Source organism: Nomascus leucogenys, chromosome 21 (genome assembly GCF_006542625.1).
Source record: "Nomascus leucogenys isolate Asia chromosome 21, Asia_NLE_v1, whole genome shotgun sequence".
Taxonomy (NCBI): domain Eukaryota; kingdom Metazoa; phylum Chordata; class Mammalia; order Primates; family Hylobatidae; genus Nomascus; species Nomascus leucogenys.
Genome location: NC_044401.1, coordinates 65866416 through 65885865, shown reverse-complemented (window position 1 = coordinate 65885865; position 19450 = coordinate 65866416). Strand labels below are relative to the sequence as shown.

Sequence of the window (19450 nt, the reverse complement as noted above, 5' to 3'; positions counted from 1 at the left end):
ATAGGAAGTATGTGGGAGATAGACACTGCACAGTTGAAATGAGAATTACAGAAAAACATACGTAAAATACCTCACACAGGGCCCACCTCTGAAGATGGTCAAGTGATAGTGGTCATTACTTGTATGCAAGCTTCAAGACAATGACTGGCAACTGATAATCATGAGGAAAAGGCCTTTTTCCACACTGGTGAGCATTTTCACACCATCAAACTCATATCATTACTGGCAAGATGGCATACACATACTAGAAAGGAAAAGCACGTCCTGTTTAAGGACCCAATCTCCCAAACACTCAGTAGTGGGTGAAATAAATCAGCAAGAATTATTTGATGCGAGAAACCATTAGTGTGTGTTCACTATTCATTCCAACAGAGCAGTGTACAGTCTTCAAGAGGGAAAAAGAAGGTAGGTGAACATAGCAGCCAGGGCTTGAACATATCAAATATCTACACTGTGAATGAAATTCTGATTCACTAAGCCAGTTGGCATGTCAAGGAAATTCCTAGCCAGTTGATCTCAATGAACCCTCAAGTTTTTTTTTGACTTAGAAGCAGCTCTATCTGGAAGAATTCATTTTCCTTTCAGCAACCCAGCCTTCCTGGGAAGTTCAGCGTTTGACCATTCACTTAAGGCTTTTCACCTTGAGAACACTTATTAATTGAAAATCTTCACAGATATTTTCAAAATACAACTCTCCTCAACTCCTCTCAGTGCACACCCAGGTCTTTGTGCACACGCACATCTGTCTACCAATCGCTGATAAGTATCAACAGTCTCCCTTACCCACCACCAAGGAGAAACCACTTGGTTCTTTTCTATAGAAGAATGTACAACACAAGGCTGAAAACCCCCTAGATGAAAATTCAGGCCATCTAGAAAAAGCCCTACTGAGTCAATAACAAGCTACGTGACTTTGAACAAGTACCTGAAATGCTCTAGACCCCACTCTGTCATCTACAACATGGGCAGGCCGGGAATGTACAGAGATATGCATGTAAATACAGTTGACTTCTCAACTACACAGCTTTGAATTGCACAAGTCCACATTTGCATGTATTTTCTTTTGCCTCTGCCACCCTTGAGACAGCAAGAGCAATCCCCCCTTCTTCTTCCTCCCCAGTCTACTCAATGTGAAGACGATGAGGATGAAGACCTTTAGGATGATACACTTCCACAATGAATAGTAACTACTTTTTCTCTTCTTTATAATTTTCTTAATAACATTGTCTTCTTTCTAGCTTACTTTACTGTAAGAATACAGAATATAATACATGTAACATACCAAATATGTGTTAATTGACTATTTTATTGGTAAGCCTTCTCGTCAACAGTAGGCTCTAAGTATAACAGTTAAGTTTTGGGGGAGTTAAAAGTTATATGCAGATTTTCATACTTGGGGGGACAGTCAACACACCTATTGAGATGGGGCAGAGATCCTTCTTGGGGGCCTGCCAGGCTTTCCCAAGCACAGAAGTAAAGAAAAATCTTGAGTTTTTTCAACGGAAATTCCAGGTGCTGAGCTAGCCCTGATAAGTAAATGAGCAACTTGGTAAGTAAGAACATAGTAATAGCTTAAAACAATATCCAAGGAAGTTGGAGTCACAAGATATCTGGCTCCTCTAGAAACTAAAGACAACATCTTAATATATGTCCCTGAGCTGTTTTTCAGTAAGAGGGACCTTTACCAAATGGAACCTCTGGCCTATAGACCTCAGATAAGGGGGAAATGAGGACTGAACCCTGACCACAGTTTCTGGTTCTAAATTTTTTCCTGAAGGCCCCAGAGGAAGTCATGCCCATAGGCCAGACCTTAACAGTCCTTTCTGCTGACTCCAAGTTTTCAGACAAAGCTTCACTTTCTTAACCAAACTCAAATCAGAGAGCCAGAATCCATCTAGCAGAGGGACCTGTAACCTCCCTCTCCTCTTGCTTCAAGATACCCACCTTTTTAGGACAAACCAATGTATAACCTGCAGGTGCTGACTTACAATCCGGCCTTTAACTTCTGCTTTTCTGAAATTTATCACTACCTTTAAAAACTCTTGCTTATAAGCCACTGAGGAGGTCAGGTCTTTAGTGTGAGCTGCCCAATTCTCCTTGCTTGGCTGCCTGCAAATAAACACTCTCCTTTCTCCCACTGCAAACCCTTGATGTGGATGTTTGGCTTTACTGCACCAGGAAAGCAGATGGTTCATTTACTGAACTGTCCGTTCAGTAACACTAACACCCATATTGTGCCAGGGTCAACTGTATACATGTGTACATGTAAGTAAGTACAATTCAGTTTTATCAAAGTATTATGGACCTCAATGTATTTTCTTCCCCTCTTAAAGCCCTACATTCCAGTAATTCAAGGCTTCCTACTCACAAGCCTCAGTAGCTTTTCCTCAGACATCCTCTTCTTCCACCTCTCCCTTTTCCTGAACTGCTTCCTCAATTTCCATGATATCCTGCTGCACTAGAGATCCTTCCACATCTCTGTTCAATCTTTTGTAAGCTCTCCCACTTCACCCTGGGTTCCGGCCTGCCCCTTTCATTTAATTCTCCATACTTCATCCTTCAACCTTCTCCTCAGTTGCTGTCACTAGGCAAACACCTCCCTATCTTGATCTCCCGCAATGATACCCACCCCTTGTGAACATATCAACTTCCGTTCTTTTGCTTTCAACAGACTTCCTACTCAGGGGTATTTAAAAACACTTTTATGTGGTGAGTACTTTAAGACAGCTTACCACTTAGGCAACAGTCAATTAAATTCATTTGAGGGAGCACTTTATTTGCAGGAGTCAGTTAACTAATCAACAGATACTTTTGAGACTGCTATTTTAAGAACTAAAAAAACTGTGGGTTGTATTTAACCTTAAATGTTTGTTGAACTCTAATAGCACTTGCAATATATTTATTAAGTTCCCCACATGCCTTGTTAGTCACCATGAAGCTTACAAAATATCCAATATGTGGAGTTATCAATGATCAAGGTTATAAGAACAAAATACACCAACAATGTTTGCATCTTTTACTGATTCTCACATGCGCACTCTGATAAACTGTCAAGATTTAAATGGTATAATGAAAAGCAATTCAAGATTTAGCCTGCTGCAATAGAGGGGATGATTTGAAATAAGTTTATCTGTAAAAACATGGAGGATGTCAAGATTTACATGAAGGGATCAGTGACATCTCCATTCCACCAGTATCAATGCTATCAAATCATATTACACTGTGTACAAATACTACAGAAGAAATGACAGCCATTTGAGTTTATGACAATTGCTTACTCGAAGTGCCACATCCAACACCACAAACTCACAAAGTTCCAAATCTGCTTTGAGATTAACTGCAGTCCAGAGGCATTCCTGATCATTTTCTCAGTGATTATAAGAGTGGTGTTATTAAAACCACCAAATGAAAAATACTCCTCAATCATTTCATGAAGAACTTGAAAAGTTTATTTTGCTTTCAAAGCATTCCTTAATCACTATTAAGGGAAGACTAGCACAGAAATTCATTCACATTTGCGTGACATAGAACGGATGAATGTTATGATTGAAAGCATTTGAAGATGTGTGTCAGCAGTCTTGGGCTGTGTTTGCATACATTGCAACTATCACTGTGAAAACAAGCAGCCCGAATATATGAATTTTGTGGGCATGTGTTGTCCATGACTAAATCTACAATACTGAAGTAAGCCAATGTTCCTGTTTGGTGACCATGTATTTTATCCTTCATTATAGTACTAATAATTTTTTAAAAATGATTTCATGAAGGTAATCTAAATTATCTCATATAGTATGATCTGTAGTCTCAATTACAATAGGCTTAAGTGTATATTTATATGGACGTAGGCCTCCATTGCCTTTCTAATTCCCTAAAGAGGCAAATATAAAGTTCAGGGGTACATACATTACATATATTTACATGTATAATTACACACACAGGGAAACATACGTACATACATGTGCAAATATATATAATTACATATAATTTGTCACATGTAAATTAATCCAATTCTCCCTTACAAATCCTTATAAAACGTTTTACCACCATATCTAGAGAATAAGTTGACCTTTAAATTCTTCACGATGTCTTCACATCTTACTAAAGTGGACACTGCTTTTTCTATATATTTGTTCATAAATATGTAAAACATTTCTCAAAAATGCTGAAACGCAATACAAATTGCACATAATGTAAAATTACAACTAAAAATGTGAAACCTTTTAAAAGCTGATCTCATTTTATTTTGCTGCCTTTCTACTTTCTAAGTGTGTCTTCCTCTTTCTGAGTATGTCTTTCTGTGAATGTCTCCTCAACTATTTGGAAAATTTCAACATTGCTTTTACAAAATTTAATATCATAAACAGTAATACTGCTGCAGTATATTTTCTGTCACTTTTGCTCCTTTTCCTAAAACAGAGATTATATTTGAAACTTTATAAATGAAGAAAAGACTCCAAGAATAAAATATTTTAGTATATTGAACTTTTTCCAAAGCCCATTTGAAAGTCAGAAATTTTTAAACAACGATTATTTTTGTCCTCAGTACTTGATGAGTAGCAGTCAATGAAAATGTTTTAGGAACAAAATTGAGGCATCACAGTAAAAATCTGTAAAAACTATAAAACACGTCTTTCTTTTAAAAGTTAAAGATTTTAATCTGTAACTATTATTGATTATGGATTTTTGCTATATATTATCATGTAAATATTTGAAGCATGTTTGAACTTTGACATAAGAGCCCAAAAGTCTACTCCAATCTATTCATGTCTTTAAATTACATGTGTTTTACCTGACTACTCCATTTGCCCTCATTCGGCACTCATTTTCTTCTTTTAGAAAAGTCTCAAGTTACTTTTTTCTTAGGTTCCTCGGGTATCATGAAGAAATTATGTTTATGTAGAAAAGTGGTCTAAGGAGATGAGTATTGAATTTTAGGAGTGATGATTTTTATAGCTTACTTTCAAATGGGTTAGCCAAAATAAGTAGACAGATTTAAAAAAAGGAAAAAGCACGCATTCATACACATATTTACAGAAGAAATACAGTAAAATGGTACAATAGCTACATCTCAATGATACCTACAGATGTATTCATTCATTGTATTATTGTTTCAGCTTTTTTGGTGCTTGAGAATATCATAAAAAGGGGGAAAACAAAATAAAATAAACAAAAAGTTAGTTATATATACACTTTTTTAAAAAAACTCTTCACTTACTTATTTCTCCAGAAAATAAAATAAAATTAACAAAAGAAAATACAACAAATGATTTGTAATAGTTGCTTTTGTATGTGTCAAAGATGATAATTTTTTTCATTTTTTCTTTCTACTTTATTCTAAATTTCAAATTTTCCAAAATTAAAAAAGAAAATTGTATCTATATTCAGTTTTGGTCCTTTAGATAAGTTATTTGCTAAAAGTAAAACATGAAAATACCAGCACTTTTTAAATTTATATGCTCCTTTATATGTGAGATCTCACCTCAAGTTCCTTTGGGAAAAAAAAGTCACAAATTAACATGCTCAAATTTGATCTTATATTCATAATACCAAAGCATAATATTACAGTATATCTGTAATATCAGAAGTCATTATATTTGCTATGGAAATAAAAATGGCTTACAAACATAAGGGAAGGAATAAGAACCCAATTATCAGATTAGAGAATTTAAATTTTCCTTCTGGGGGAAAAAACATTTGTTTTTCTTTGCTATTGGTGGAGTTTTATTTCAACATCTAAAAATTATATAAGCATATGACTGGAGTATACTTCTAACCTCAACTTAGAAAATACAGGACTTTTTTTTACCTCCTAAGCAGCCAATGAATGAAAGCAGGATCAACTGTTTCCATGGAAACATCATCTTTAATTGCCAAATGCAAGAGTAACTCTTGTCCAGTCTCTGATGAATAGAATGCTTTGTCTTCAGGTAAATCCTTTAATCTGTAAAATATATGTACAAAGAAGTTCGTTAAAAAAAAAAAAAAAAGCTGCTTTAAAAAAGAGATTTTCTTCTTTTCGTAAAAACTGTTTATCATTTGTAGACACTGAAAACCCTCAGATAAAACAAATCTGTTTTGATACAAAATAGAGGATGCTTGAAAGGTAGATACTTAAAAAACATGTAACTCATAGGTAGATGGAAACGCTCTTATAGAAGTTGAAATGTTTACCAATACTAAAATATTAAATTTTAATATATTAATTATTAAAACTTTTGCTAGATAATTTCAAGGAAGAAAACATTAACCTAAAATTCTAACTTTTTCCATTTTCTCTAACGATAGCATTCTGGCAAAACTAACAGAGTCAAATAAGCAGGTATCTTTTTTTTCTTTTTTTTTTATTATACTTTAGGGTTTTAGGGTACATGTGCACAATGTGCAGGTTTGTTACATATGTATCCATGTGCCATGTTAATTTCCTGCACCCATTAACTCGTCATTTAGCATTAGGTGTATCTCCTAATGCTGTCCCTCCCCCCTCCCCCCACCCCACAACAGTCCCCGGAGTGTGATGTTCCCCTTCCTGTGTCCATGAGTTCTCATTGCTCAATTCCCACCTATGAGTGAGAACATGCGGTGTTTGGTTTTTTGTCCTTGCGATAGTTTACTGAGAATGATGTTTTCCAGTTTCATCCATGTCCCTACAAAGGACACGAACTCATCATTTTTTATGGCTGCATAGTATTCCATGGTGTGTATGTGCCACATTTTCTTAATCCAGTCTATCGTTGTTGGACATTTGGGTTGGTTCCAACTCTTTGCTATTGTGAATAGTGCCGCAATAAACATACGTGTGCATGTGTCTTTATAGCAGCATGATTTATAGTCCTTTGGGTATATACCCAGTAATGGGATGGCTGGGTCAAATGGTATTTCTAGTTCGAGATCCCTGAGGAATCGCCACACTGACTTCCACAATGGTTGAACTAGTTTACAGTCCCACCAACAGTGTAAAAGTGTTCCTATTTCTCCACATCCTCTCCAGCACCTGTTGTTTCCTGATTTTTTAATGATGGCCATTCTAACTGGTGTGAGATGGTATCTCACTGTGGTTTTGATTTGCATTTCTCTGATGGCCAGTGATGATGAGCATTTCTTCATGTGTTTTCTGGCTGCATAAATGTCTTCTTTTGAGAAGTGTCTGTTCATGTCCTCTGCCCACTTTTTGATGGGGTTGTTTGTTTTTTTCTTGTAAATTTGTTTGAGTTCATTGTAGATTTTGGATATTAGCCCTTTGTCAGATGAGTAGGTTGCAAAAATTTTCTCCCATTCTGTAGGTTGCCTGTTAATTCTGATGATAGTTTCTTTTGCTGTGCAGAAGCTCTTTAGTTTAATGAGATCCCATTTGTCGATTTTGGCTTTTGTTGCCATTGCTTTTGGTGTTTTAGAGATGAAGTCCTTGCCCACGCCTATGTCCTGAATGGTATTGCCTAGGTTTTCTTGTAGGATTTTAATGGTTTTAGGTCTAACATATAAGTCTTTAATCCATCTTGAATTAATTTTTGTATAAGGTGTAAGGAAGGGATCCAGTTGCAGCTTTTTACATATGGCTAGCCAGTTTTCCCAGCACCATTTATTAAATAGGGAATCCTTTCCCCATTTCTTGTTTTTGTCAGGTTTGTCAAAGATCAGATAGTTGTAGCTATGCGGCATCATTTCTGAGGGCTCTGTTCTGTTCCATTGATCTATGTCTCTGTTGTGGTACCAGTACCTTGCTGTTTTGGTTACTGTAGCCTTGTAGTATAGTTTAAAGTCAGGTAGCGTGATGCCTCCAGCTTTGTTCTTTTGGCTTAGGATTGACTTGGCGATGCAGGCTCTTTTTTGGTTCCATATGAACTTTAAAGTAGTTTTTTCCAATTCTGTGAAGAAAGTCATTGGTAGCTTGATGGGGATGGCATTGAATCTATAAATTACCTTGGGCAGTATGGCCATTTTCACGATATTGATTCTTCCAACCCATGAGCATGGAATGTTCTTCCATTTGTTTGTATCCTCTTTTATTTCATTGAGCAGTGGTTTGTAGTTCTCCTTGAAGAGGTCCTTCACATCCCTTGTAAGTTGGATTCCTAGGTATTTTATTCTCTTTGAAGCAATTGTGAATGGGAGTTCACTCATGATTTGGCTCTCTGTTTGTCTGTGATTGGTGTACAAGAATGCTTGTGATTTTTGTACATTAATTTTGTATCCTGAGACTTCGCTGAAGTTGCTAATCAGCTTAAGGAGATTTTGGGCTGAGACAATTGGGTTTTCTAGATATACAATCATGTCATCTGCAAACAGGGACAATTTGACTTCCTCTTTTCCTAATTGAATACCTTTTATTTCCTTCTCCTGCCTGATTGCTCTGGCCAGAACTTCGAGCACTATGTTGAATAGGAGCGGTGAGAGAGGGCATCCCTGTCTTGTGCCAGTTTTCAGAGGGAATGCTTCCAGTTTTTGCCCATTCAGTATGATATTGGCTGTGGGTTTGTCATAGATAGCTCTTATTATTTTGAGATACGTCCCATCAATACCTAATTTATTGAGAGTTTTTAGCATGAAGGGTTGTTGAATTTTGTCAAAGGCCTTTTCTGCATCTATTGAGATAATCATGTGGTTTTTGTCTTTGGTTCTGTTTATATGCTGGATTACATTTATTGATTTGCGTATGTTGAACCAGCCTTGCATCCCAGGGATGAAGCCCACTTGATCATGGTGGATAAGCTTTTTGATGTGCTGCTGGATTCGGTTTGCCAGTATTTTATTGAGGATTTTTGCATCAATGTTCATCAAGGATATTGGTCTGAAATTCTCTTTTTTGGTTATTTCTCTTAAGCAGGTATCTTGAAGCACTAATTTTTGCAGTTTCTGAATTCCTAATACAGCATGCAAATTATAGATAGCATTATCAATGTCCATCTTAGACCTATTTTTTTTAGAAAACTGCAGAAAGCTCCTAATTATATATGCTGTGTAAAACAGATTTTAAAATGCTAATGGTAGAAAATGTTCAGTCTGAGAACCTCGCAAATGAAACCATTTTCTTTTTTGCTTTAATTTTCATAAACTTGAATATGTTGGTTGAGAGGAAATAATTATGTGAAAGTCTTGTGTCATTTTGAGTGGCCACTTAAAACTAGTTAAGCTGCATGGTTAATGATCAAGTATGCACAATACACAGACCTAAATCTCTGGACTCCTAAAATTCAGTTGGTACCACACAGGGAATTAATGATTTTAAAGTTTGCTACTTTAGTAAGGAACGGCTACAACTCTCTGATTCAGCAGCTGCTACTGATTGAGCTGTTTTAGTTGTCACTGACCCAAAGAGAGAACTCAGCCTCCTGTATACAGTGGTTCCCAACAATGGGTTCCTGACATGTGGCATATGCAATCAGATATTATGTACATCCCAAATAATAAGAATTCAAATAATAAAAATATGACAACTTGAAAAATATGTACTTAAAATAATATGTTAAGTCATCATTCCTATAATAACGTTCTTAGGTGCCTGCAATCTAATATATATTCTTGGGTAGGATGTAAGAGATGGAATTGCGGCTAGAATGCCTAGGCATCACTCTCTCCAGGTCCACTGGAATCTGAAAAAAGTGAAAATACAATTGAGAACTACTGTTCTAAGAATTGCAGGTTAACAACTTACAATAGTACCATTGACCTTTAACCTTCACTCAATATCCCCACTGCTGCAAACGGCATGTCTCAGTTTGGGTTCCACAACACAAATAAGACAAAATGAATTCAACTGCAAGTAATTTACTTGGGAAGTGAAGGACAAAAACAGGATGGGGAAGCAGGATAGGAAAAGGAAGGCAACCTAGAAAGGGTGAAATATAAAGCCTTCTAACACCATGGGTGACTGGAAGTCCAGTTCCTATAGAACTCATGCCTAAGAGTCATCCAAGAGTCATCCCTGAGTTATTCTTGCAAAGGGGCAAGGCAGCTGGAGTATTTACACCAATTCCCATAATAGTAGTAATTGCCCAGTACTTGCAACCTCCTACTAGGGCAGTAAGTAACTCCAGAGGTTGAAAAAGAAAAAAAAAAAAAAAGGAAAGAAATGCATACGCTAGCTATTAAAAGTGGTGTGTGCACTGAAGTGATGAAGGCAGGAGGATGAGTAGGGCACACGTAGTGTCTGCTACACTGTGCATAGAAAACAGGCTTTTTGAAGTTATTTTTAACAGCATCAGGTTCCCGGTGATTGATGGCCAAAATTATTGAATAATTTAAATATACGAGGGAGAGACACACATTCCACCTCAATCAATCATTATACTGCTCAAGTCTTTCCAGTGGCTGATTTTCCCTGCTTGGACCAAAGGGTCTCAGGTGTCTTGCCTTCCTTCCTTCCTTCTTCTGCTCAATCAATGACATATCCTGTGTCCACAATTATTTTCAATTACTAATTTAAATGATAACTGAAATCATTCTATATTACATTTAATTTATAACTGACAGCCATAGTTTTTCTTCTAATCATGCATTTGAGGAACCCGTGGTCCAAAAATCAGGAGAAAGATGAAACACACACAAACATGCATACGCATATAGATAGACAGATAAGAATGGAAAACCAATAATATTTTTTAAATTATCAAATAAAATACAATGCTAACTAGTCATAAAAGGCATGTGAAACATGAGATACATTAATCTGATACATATATATGTCTAAGAGTCACAAGAAGCTAGGAAATGATAGTAACACGTACTGAAGTCCAGGGACAATGGGTAAGACTCGACCACTGCAAAGGCTTGAGGAGTACATTGATTGAACTGGTACTTCCTTCTTCAAAGAAGTTATAGCTATCCAGTATACACACGAAATCTAACTTAGAAAGAATTCGGCAATAACAGAATAACAGACTTAAAAAGAATAGGTAGTTGGGAATTTCAGGAAAGGAAGGGGAAACTAGCAAACAATTGTGCAGTAATCTTGCCATTATCATCCTCATCTTTAATATCAAGAACTATTCAAATAAATATATGAAGCTCTGCCCTATGTCATTTGGAAAAAAAATACATGGTCTGCGTCCTAATATTGTAATGGGAAAAGAGAATATTACAAACTCTTATAAATAAGATAAGGAGTAAATTACTAGATTGATTGATAAATCTCTGAAGGTAGAACAACAGTTTACCCATCACTGGTTGCTCCAATGTTCCAAATACCCTTTCACAGGAGGCTTTCAAGCAATGTTTCTTGCCGAGCTTTAAGAACAATGAATGAGTCACTCAGGAGATTAAATCTTTGCACTGGACATCAAGTGAGTGAAAATCATTTCTACTGGAACCAAAGGATAAGTCACAGCATGGGATCTGGCCACCATTTGAAAATTGTTTCAGGAAAGTGTATGAGAGGGCATAAAGAAGGTGACTGTTTTCAAAAAACGTTACTTCCCAACAATCCATTCCCAAGATAACATGTACATTGGTTATATTTAAAACATATAAATGTGTTCCAAGAAGCTCTAAATTATTTTTGAAAACTCATTCATTCAATAAAAATTTATTGAGTACCTCTTCAGTGCTGGGATTACAATTCTAGAGGCAGGTAGAGGTGGTGATGGGATTGTCAGGAGACGGATAATCCCCGTCCTCATGGAGTTTATCAACTATTGAGAGTGACACCTTGTTTAAATGAGTATGGAGTATTTATAAATTGCCCACGTGAAAGGTATAGTGGAGGGGTAGACGTTTCTATGAAAGCCTAAATGAGAACAGTCCTCATCAGGAAGGTTAGGGAAAACTTCTCTGAGGAACTGGGGTACAGAGGAAGAAAAGAAGAGATGACATAATGAGGTGTGTGTATGTGCTGCAGAGTGAGGGAAGGAAGAAATTTTCCTAGTGTAGACAAGTACTTGGTATGGATTTATGAGGTGGCAGATAGGCTTGTGAGTAGCTAACGTCTGGACACTACTCCCCCATCAACTACCACTTATCTCCATGCTGTCCCAGGACCCCACCACACCTCCCTGGAGCCAACCAAAAGGCTCAGCAGAGGGCCTCCAGAATCCTGCTCCAGCCCATGTCACTTTGGATTGATCAGTATGCATGCCCTACTGCTGGTTAAATATTTTAACAATCACCTCTGGGCATAGGAAATAGAATATGCAAAGGCCTTGTGGCTTAGGTGCTCATGGTATGTTTTTGCTCTCGGCTTGCACAAACAGAAAGAAGACTAAAGAGATGAAATACATGTGGCAAAGCTCAGCGTGGTATGAAATGAGACTGCATATGTATGGGGGTCAATCTTGCACGTCTGGCTAAGGGTATCAGTCGCAGAATAAAACCCTTGAAAGGTTAACTGCAAGTTTAATCAGGGAGCTGAAATAATCATATTTGAAATAAACATTCAAATTAGAAATATTATAATCTGTGTCTGGCTTAACAAGATGAAAAGAGAACACATTTTGCAACATACCAATTTTACTCTCACCCACAAATTCGTATAAATTAGAAACTAGAAAACAATAGACAAAGAATTTGATTTAAGAGAAAAGATACGTTAATACTCATATAATATTCATTTACATGTACACACATGCATACACTGTATAAGGTTTGAAGATAAAAAGAAATGTCATTCAGGAAGATTTTTTAAAATTATACTGCTTATTTTTAATCAATGTTAAAGTAGGACATTGGGTTTATAAATAATGAAGGTAATTAATACAATCACAATCTGACTTCTCAGCATCACCATGTATCGTCATGGAGAGAGGGGACATATTAAAGCTCTCCCCACTTCTGAAATCACAAAGCTAAAATAAATACAAAGGAAGCTACTGAAGCAAGACAAATACAAATCAAAATGTCATCTGCTACAATAAGAATATTCTACTATTCACAGGAATGTTTTAAGCCAAAGAAAAAATAGATACCCTTTAGAATTTTCCCCACTAATAGACATTTGCATTTAAGGGCTAAAGCTTAATATATTCACAACACGTTCTCATGGCAATCTTTAAATAGCCCCCAAATTTACTGCATATTGACAACTGTACTATCTATTCTTAATGTCAGCTGAGCTAAAAAATGCTAGACCTTGGACTCAAAACCAAAAATGCTCTAAATAGTTGTGCCTGGTTGCTCTAAAAGAAGGAAGAAACCATTTGTGGCTTGTCATATACTTTACAAAACTGCTACTAAGACTACAGATATCATGAAATATTGATATGTATTTATTATTTTTAATGTATACCGACAACCTTGAATATCATCTTGGCAAATCCTGAGAGTTACATTTCTTTATGTGGAGAAAGTTTAGGTGTGAGAATGATTTGGCAGCATTTCTTTCAGATAACACGTACCTAACAAGCATTTTCTTTCTCACAGAGAAAAACCCTACAGCAATTTTAACCATAAGGATTGCTTACTACACCACCCTCTCTTGCATCTACAAAAAGTCATCTCCAATTTCGATACTTCAGAAACAAATTTTATGAATATATATTATTCCTAATCTTCACCAAAAAAAAACTTGAGCAGGTTAAAGACATTTATTATAGTAAAATATTCAATTATTAGTAGATAAAAGTTTGACACCTATGGGTGTTATACTGTGAATCTTCTAGAACTTACATTAACTCACTCTCATGGTATGCAACCACACTAGCATGGTAGTCAACTAGTTAATGAGTATAATGGCTTGTTGAGACTGTGTATCCTGTCAGATCAGAAATCATGCATCACATAACTGATTTGTCCATTCATAGTCACTCACTCATTCACTCATCCATAATCTTCACATCTTCCAGAGATGTAGTTCATCCATTCTGCATGCTGACCCTGCCTCCCTCTTGCTGAAAACTGGCCAGATAGGTGATAAATGTTACATGAACTCTGGGCTCCAAATCCAAAATTCTTAAACAGCTCACCCATCTTTCCTGCACTTCACAAGTGTTCAGCAGCAAAGAGGGAAGGATAGCATGTGCCCAGTTTGATGTTACCTTCCATACCCACAGTTCTGTGTTGACCGCAGAACAATGGACAAATACGGTGAATGCCAGCTGGAAGTCATCCCGTGCTCCCGTGAACACCTACAGCACTTTATATTCTCTCCCTTGACCCTCAACACTTCCAACACCTTCTATTGTATTATTTAGATCATGGCTTCTCTCTCCTACTAGAAAATAACCTTCAAAAAATAGTGATTTGTAACCTTTCATAGGTTAAGGTCCCTTTTTAGAATGAGCCAAATCTACGAACGCATCTCTGTAGTCCAAAAGCACATAGACAGATAAAAGCTAACTTGTGTGTACTCCATGCTTTATTACACTGAAAAATAATTTTTACATAGGAATCATATGTATACATGTATATACCTATATAGATATGTGTGTTCATGTGAGTATATTAAAATATTTATTTCTTGCTTATTTTTCATGCATAAATTAATGAAAATTTTATGAAAATGGAAATAAATCTAAACTATACAAATTGAAGAAAAGGAAAATCCTGTTCAAAGAAACAAATATTCCTGAGGTTACTGTTGAAAAACTTGACAAATAAGTTTAAATTATGACATTGTTTTTTATATGGTGAGGCATGTCATCTCTGACATTCTGTTAATTTTTGCTTCTGGTCTTCTAGCAATCACTGGACATAAGTAGTAGCAAACAGAATCAGAGCTCTTGTTGTATGTATATTGCAGTAGATGGGGCGGCAATACAAAAATATTGCCAGAACATTCTGAGATGCTATGTGTTGGTTTCAGAGCTTCTTTCAATTTGTCCTCAACTCAAAGAGAAGATCTCTGGCAAGACCAACATCACTGATGCTATGCCAGAAAAAAATTACAAAGCTGTTTTTCCAATTGGTTCCACTAGTTTCAACCAAGTGCAAGCTAAAGGGACAAGACACAGTTACCTAATCATGCCAACCAACATGCTTCAAAATGTTAGATAACATGTCAACACTTTTTAAGTATACTTTACAAAGGGTTTGCTTCAGCGTTCTTGCTTTGCTTTAAACCTCAAATTAACTTGGCCAATTCCAGGTCACACTGCTTTACAAGCCTCTCCGCAATTATGGATGACTATTCGTACTTGACATGCAATAACGTCACTTGTAGCATGTTTCAAGACAAGCCTTTTGTTTAAGAGCAAGTCTGAGTTTCAACAGTGCTGCAGGATTTTGAAAGCAAGTCTTCATCCCTGAAGGAGAACAGCACTGTCTAATGCTTTTCCAAGATAGCCAAATCTAAGGTGCTTTTTTGGAACATTTTTTAAGTGTCATTATTTTCCCTAAAAATAACCTTTACACGTAAAAGGAACTTAGACTTTAGGGTCTTACCACATTTAATGATGAAAGGAAAACTAAATGATAAGCAACTTCTATGATCTATTCTTTTCCAAGACATCTTCCAAGTTAAACATGAAACAAAATGAATAAAGACAAATTTAAATAATTATAAAGGGTTATGTAGATTCTCCTTCCCTTTGATTCAATGGGAAATTATTCCAGACTTCCTTGTACGATAATGAAGAATGTACCTTTCCTAAGTCTACATAACAGCATTCCTTGCCACCATATATTTACGTAGGATTTAAAAATAGCTTAATAATATAATATAATATTAATGTTTTTCTGCAAGGACAATTTTGCAATAGCAGGAAGGAAACTAAATAGTAATGTAATAATACTAACTTTTATGGAGTGCCCATTATGTGCGAGGCACATAATGGCTGTAAGTGCTTCCTATATATTAACCCACTATAATCCTGACAACCACTCACGGGGATCTTTCTGTTATCACCCCCCATTTTTCAGATAAAGAAATAGAGACACAGGTGGGTGAACAAATCTGTCAAAGAGGAATAAAGATAGAAACTGTGTACTTACAACGTATTTTCCCCACACAATAGATACCAAATGGAATGCTTAAGTAATCAGATCATTAGAGAGCCATAAAGTATAACCTGATACTTTATGTATTTTCAAAGGTCTGTATTAATATAACTGGCAATTGAAAGTTTAATTTCAGTTACTTCTTCCGTAAAGGGAAAGGACTTGACTATTAATGTAAAAATTCCACTGCTTGATTTCAAGCATATGCACCGCAGTAATGCACCACCCCTATAATAGGCACGAATGTAGAAGAATGCAGCAACTCTCTTTGGGATTAAATGAAAATACTTCAAAGACACAGTAAACCACAAACAGAAGGTGCAAAACACTGCATGCAAAAGAAATATGGGTATTTTTTGTCTCCATATTTGCTGTATATAGTATATATATACAGCATATGTATTAATAACTATATAAAATAGTTCTTGTATGATAGATGAGACCTGTTAAAAGCAGTTAACTCTCGGGAGGAAAACTGTGGGGTCAGGAATAGAGAATAGAAAGATAAAAATTTTCACTATACAGTCTCTCAAAAATTTTAAATATTCTTCAGTGTACCTATATCTATCATCCAAAGCATTAATAAACTTTTACAACGGATTAACAATAGAAAAGTAATGTACCTTCCACATTAAAATATTTCAAACAGTACAGAGCTCAACAGGTGGCACTGAAATTTTGTTTGCATAGTCACTACCTCAGCTGCCTGGGTCATGTGTTTAGAAACTTTACCAACTGGAAAATATAGTGGCAACTCTAAGAATCAATTTTGTTTCAGCTTGACATGTATGTAGGTGCCATAAATTCACTTTTAGAATTAAAATGTTTTTATATAGTTATCAAAATAATTTACTTATTTGAGTGGTTCCTCAGTCTCATTCTGAAGGTTTTCCGAAACTACTGAGAGGTTACCACTAAGGATAATGTCCCAGTAATCTGCCACAAAAATTCTTAAAATCATTTATTACACTAGTGTTCACAGTGGTATAAATTATGAATGAAACATTTTTAAAAGAAAAAAATCAATTTATTCCTGAAATGGTAAAATGTGAAAAATCTGTAAACAATATTTTTGTGAGAGTTGAGTAGAAAAAGGTAAATGAAATGAAAAGTGCTAAAGAGAACTTTTTGGCTGAAATAAAGTTTCAACACTGAGTTCTAACTGTGCACACTAGCCCAGACCATTCTGTTCCTCACCTCATAATCATAGAAGGAGAGTGATCTTGGGGAAAAACTCAAATTCACTGCGTGCATGCAGCATGTCAGGTATAAGCACAGAGAAAGTATATTTTAAAATAAATTCATGTCTTCAAGGCACTTACACTCTCAAGTAGCACACTGACCATAAATATAATTATACTACATTTTAATAAGAGATTCTAGACTGGAAGACAGAGGTCTGTAACAGGATGCTCATGCGAAGTTTCCTGGACCACCAAGACTCAGCAGTTATTACATCCCAAAGGGAGGTGCCAGAAAGAAGTGCAAACATTTAAGGGAGATACTGCAAAACCATTTGCCTGGTTCTCACGGCTCACTCACATCAGAGTTGTCCAGAGACTGAGTAGAGGATTTGAGAAAGGGGTGTCTTTGGAAAGAACTCTACCTCACAGAGAGGAAGGCAGGTACTCCTTTTAAGTTGCACTTTAAGGTTACTCATCAAGGAGACCACAGAGAGCTGCCTTTGGAGGGATGCAGCGGTTTGGGATGATACTAAATGAGACCACTAAATGAGAATGAGAACACGCTGGAGCCAAATAGAGGGTTGCAACTGGTGAAGGAAAGGGATTCTCAGAGATGTTAGGGGCACAGAATACATGACGTTTCCTGTGCGCCAGACACACAGGGGTAAGTGCCTGCGGAATGTCGTTATTATAAATCCTGGGCAGGAGAACCCCCTTCTGGGGAAAAGAAACCTCATAGAGGACCTAGGGTATCTCTGGACTTGTGGGGGCTGAGAAAGAAGGAAGTGGCTAGCTGGGTTGGGGAAGAGGGAGAATGTAGCACTACATTCAGGGAACTGAGTGGGAAATATCCCCAGTGTTTTGGAATCTCAAGTGAACCTATGGAAGAACCACTGGAAAAAAATGCCAGTTCTGCACTTCTAGCAAGTCCAAAGTGACACGATGCTAAGCCACTACAACAGGATCCATCAAGTGGAATTTGCTGATCTCCTTTCTTCTCTTCCGGGCAAAAAACTTAGCAGAATTGGAATTACCGAGTTAGGGGGAAGCAGTGTAGGTGAGCTAGGTGAGAAAAGAAGCTAAAACATTATTTCTTTAACTGTAGATCTTCCCTCCGCACCAGCTTAGCACCAGGGAGGGAGATTAGTTTTCCCTTTAAGTCAAGTTTTACCTTTTAACTATTACATAAGACAAGACATTTTAATTTTTTTGCTTGAAATTGTATCCCTTACCTAAGCATTATCAGAAGTGGAGTGAGTGGGGCTACCTGAGTTTTCATCTGCAGCAGGAAAGGAGCTAAGAGAAGAACTCCCATAACAGGCAGGAAAAACTAGAAAGCTGACTTAGGGTTACATCTCATGAGTGGTGCTTCTTCCATGTACAGTTATAGACAGGAAGTACAACCAACAATTAGAAAATGGGGGACATCACAGCGCCATCCTAGAATAGATAGCATCTGAGGTAATTCTTAGAGAAAAAGGTCGGCTTACCTTGGAGACAAGGAAAGAGATAAACACAGGGACACAGAACAGTGGAAAATCTAGGCCAGATAGGTGATTCATGAGAGTGAGAGGAATGACTCGGGGAAAGCCCAGAAAGCACTGGGCTGAGGGAGAAGGTTGGAGAAGCCCAATGGTTAAGGGTGTGAGCAGAGGAAGATGAGCTCCCTTCTGAAGAAGACAAAAGGAACATTCTGAGAGTCCCAGTATGACTCACATGTGGACTGTGTTAGGAAAGCTAAGGGTGCAGAGTGTTCAGTTCTGCGAGAGAGTGACAACATTCAAACAGATGGATGTCCTGGGGCTGGGAGTGGGGCATAAATGCAAATGGGCATGAGCGTTCCTTCCAGTGTGATGGAAACATTCCAAAACAGGATGTGGTGATGGTCGACCATCAAAGTTACTAAGGCACTGAATTATACACTAATAAGAGTGAATTTAATGGTATGTAAACTTTACCTCTATAAATTTTTTAAGTCATAAAGAAACAGAAAAAACAGGAGGAGGGAGGGATAAAGAGAGGGAGAGAGGAAAGAGGAAGGAAGGAGAGAAAATTAATTTGCTAAATAAATGCTTTTTGTGATGTTATCAAGCCCAGATTCAGTGGAGTCTTTGGGAAGGATCAGCCACATAGTGGTGGGTAGATGTGTGAATAATGGGTGAGGAACCAGAAACAGAAAGAATCAGCTATTCTTTCAATAAGTGAGAATAAGAGAGATGGCTAGAGATGGGTAGAGGGTAAAGAGACAGCCATGATGAATGGTTTAAAGTTGGAAAATTCCTGAGCATACAGTAGACCCCCTTATCTGTGGGGCATACATTCCAAGACCCCCTGGTGGATGCCTGAAACTGCAGATAGTACCAAACCTTATGTATACTTTCTTCTTTCCTATATATACATACCTA

General features: G+C 36.8%; 1 protein-coding gene across 1 annotated transcript in view; it reads right to left on the bottom strand.

The window, feature by feature from the left end:
• CNTN3 (contactin 3) overlaps positions 1–19450 on the bottom strand; it is a 350216-nt gene that overhangs the window by 249234 nt on the left and 81532 nt on the right. Inside the window, exon 2 of the mRNA XM_003264908.3 lies at positions 5807–5941. Within this exon, the coding sequence (XP_003264956.1) occupies positions 5807–5861 (55 nt within the window). The 5' untranslated portion in view covers positions 5862–5941. The remainder of the gene's footprint in view (positions 1–5806; positions 5942–19450) is intronic.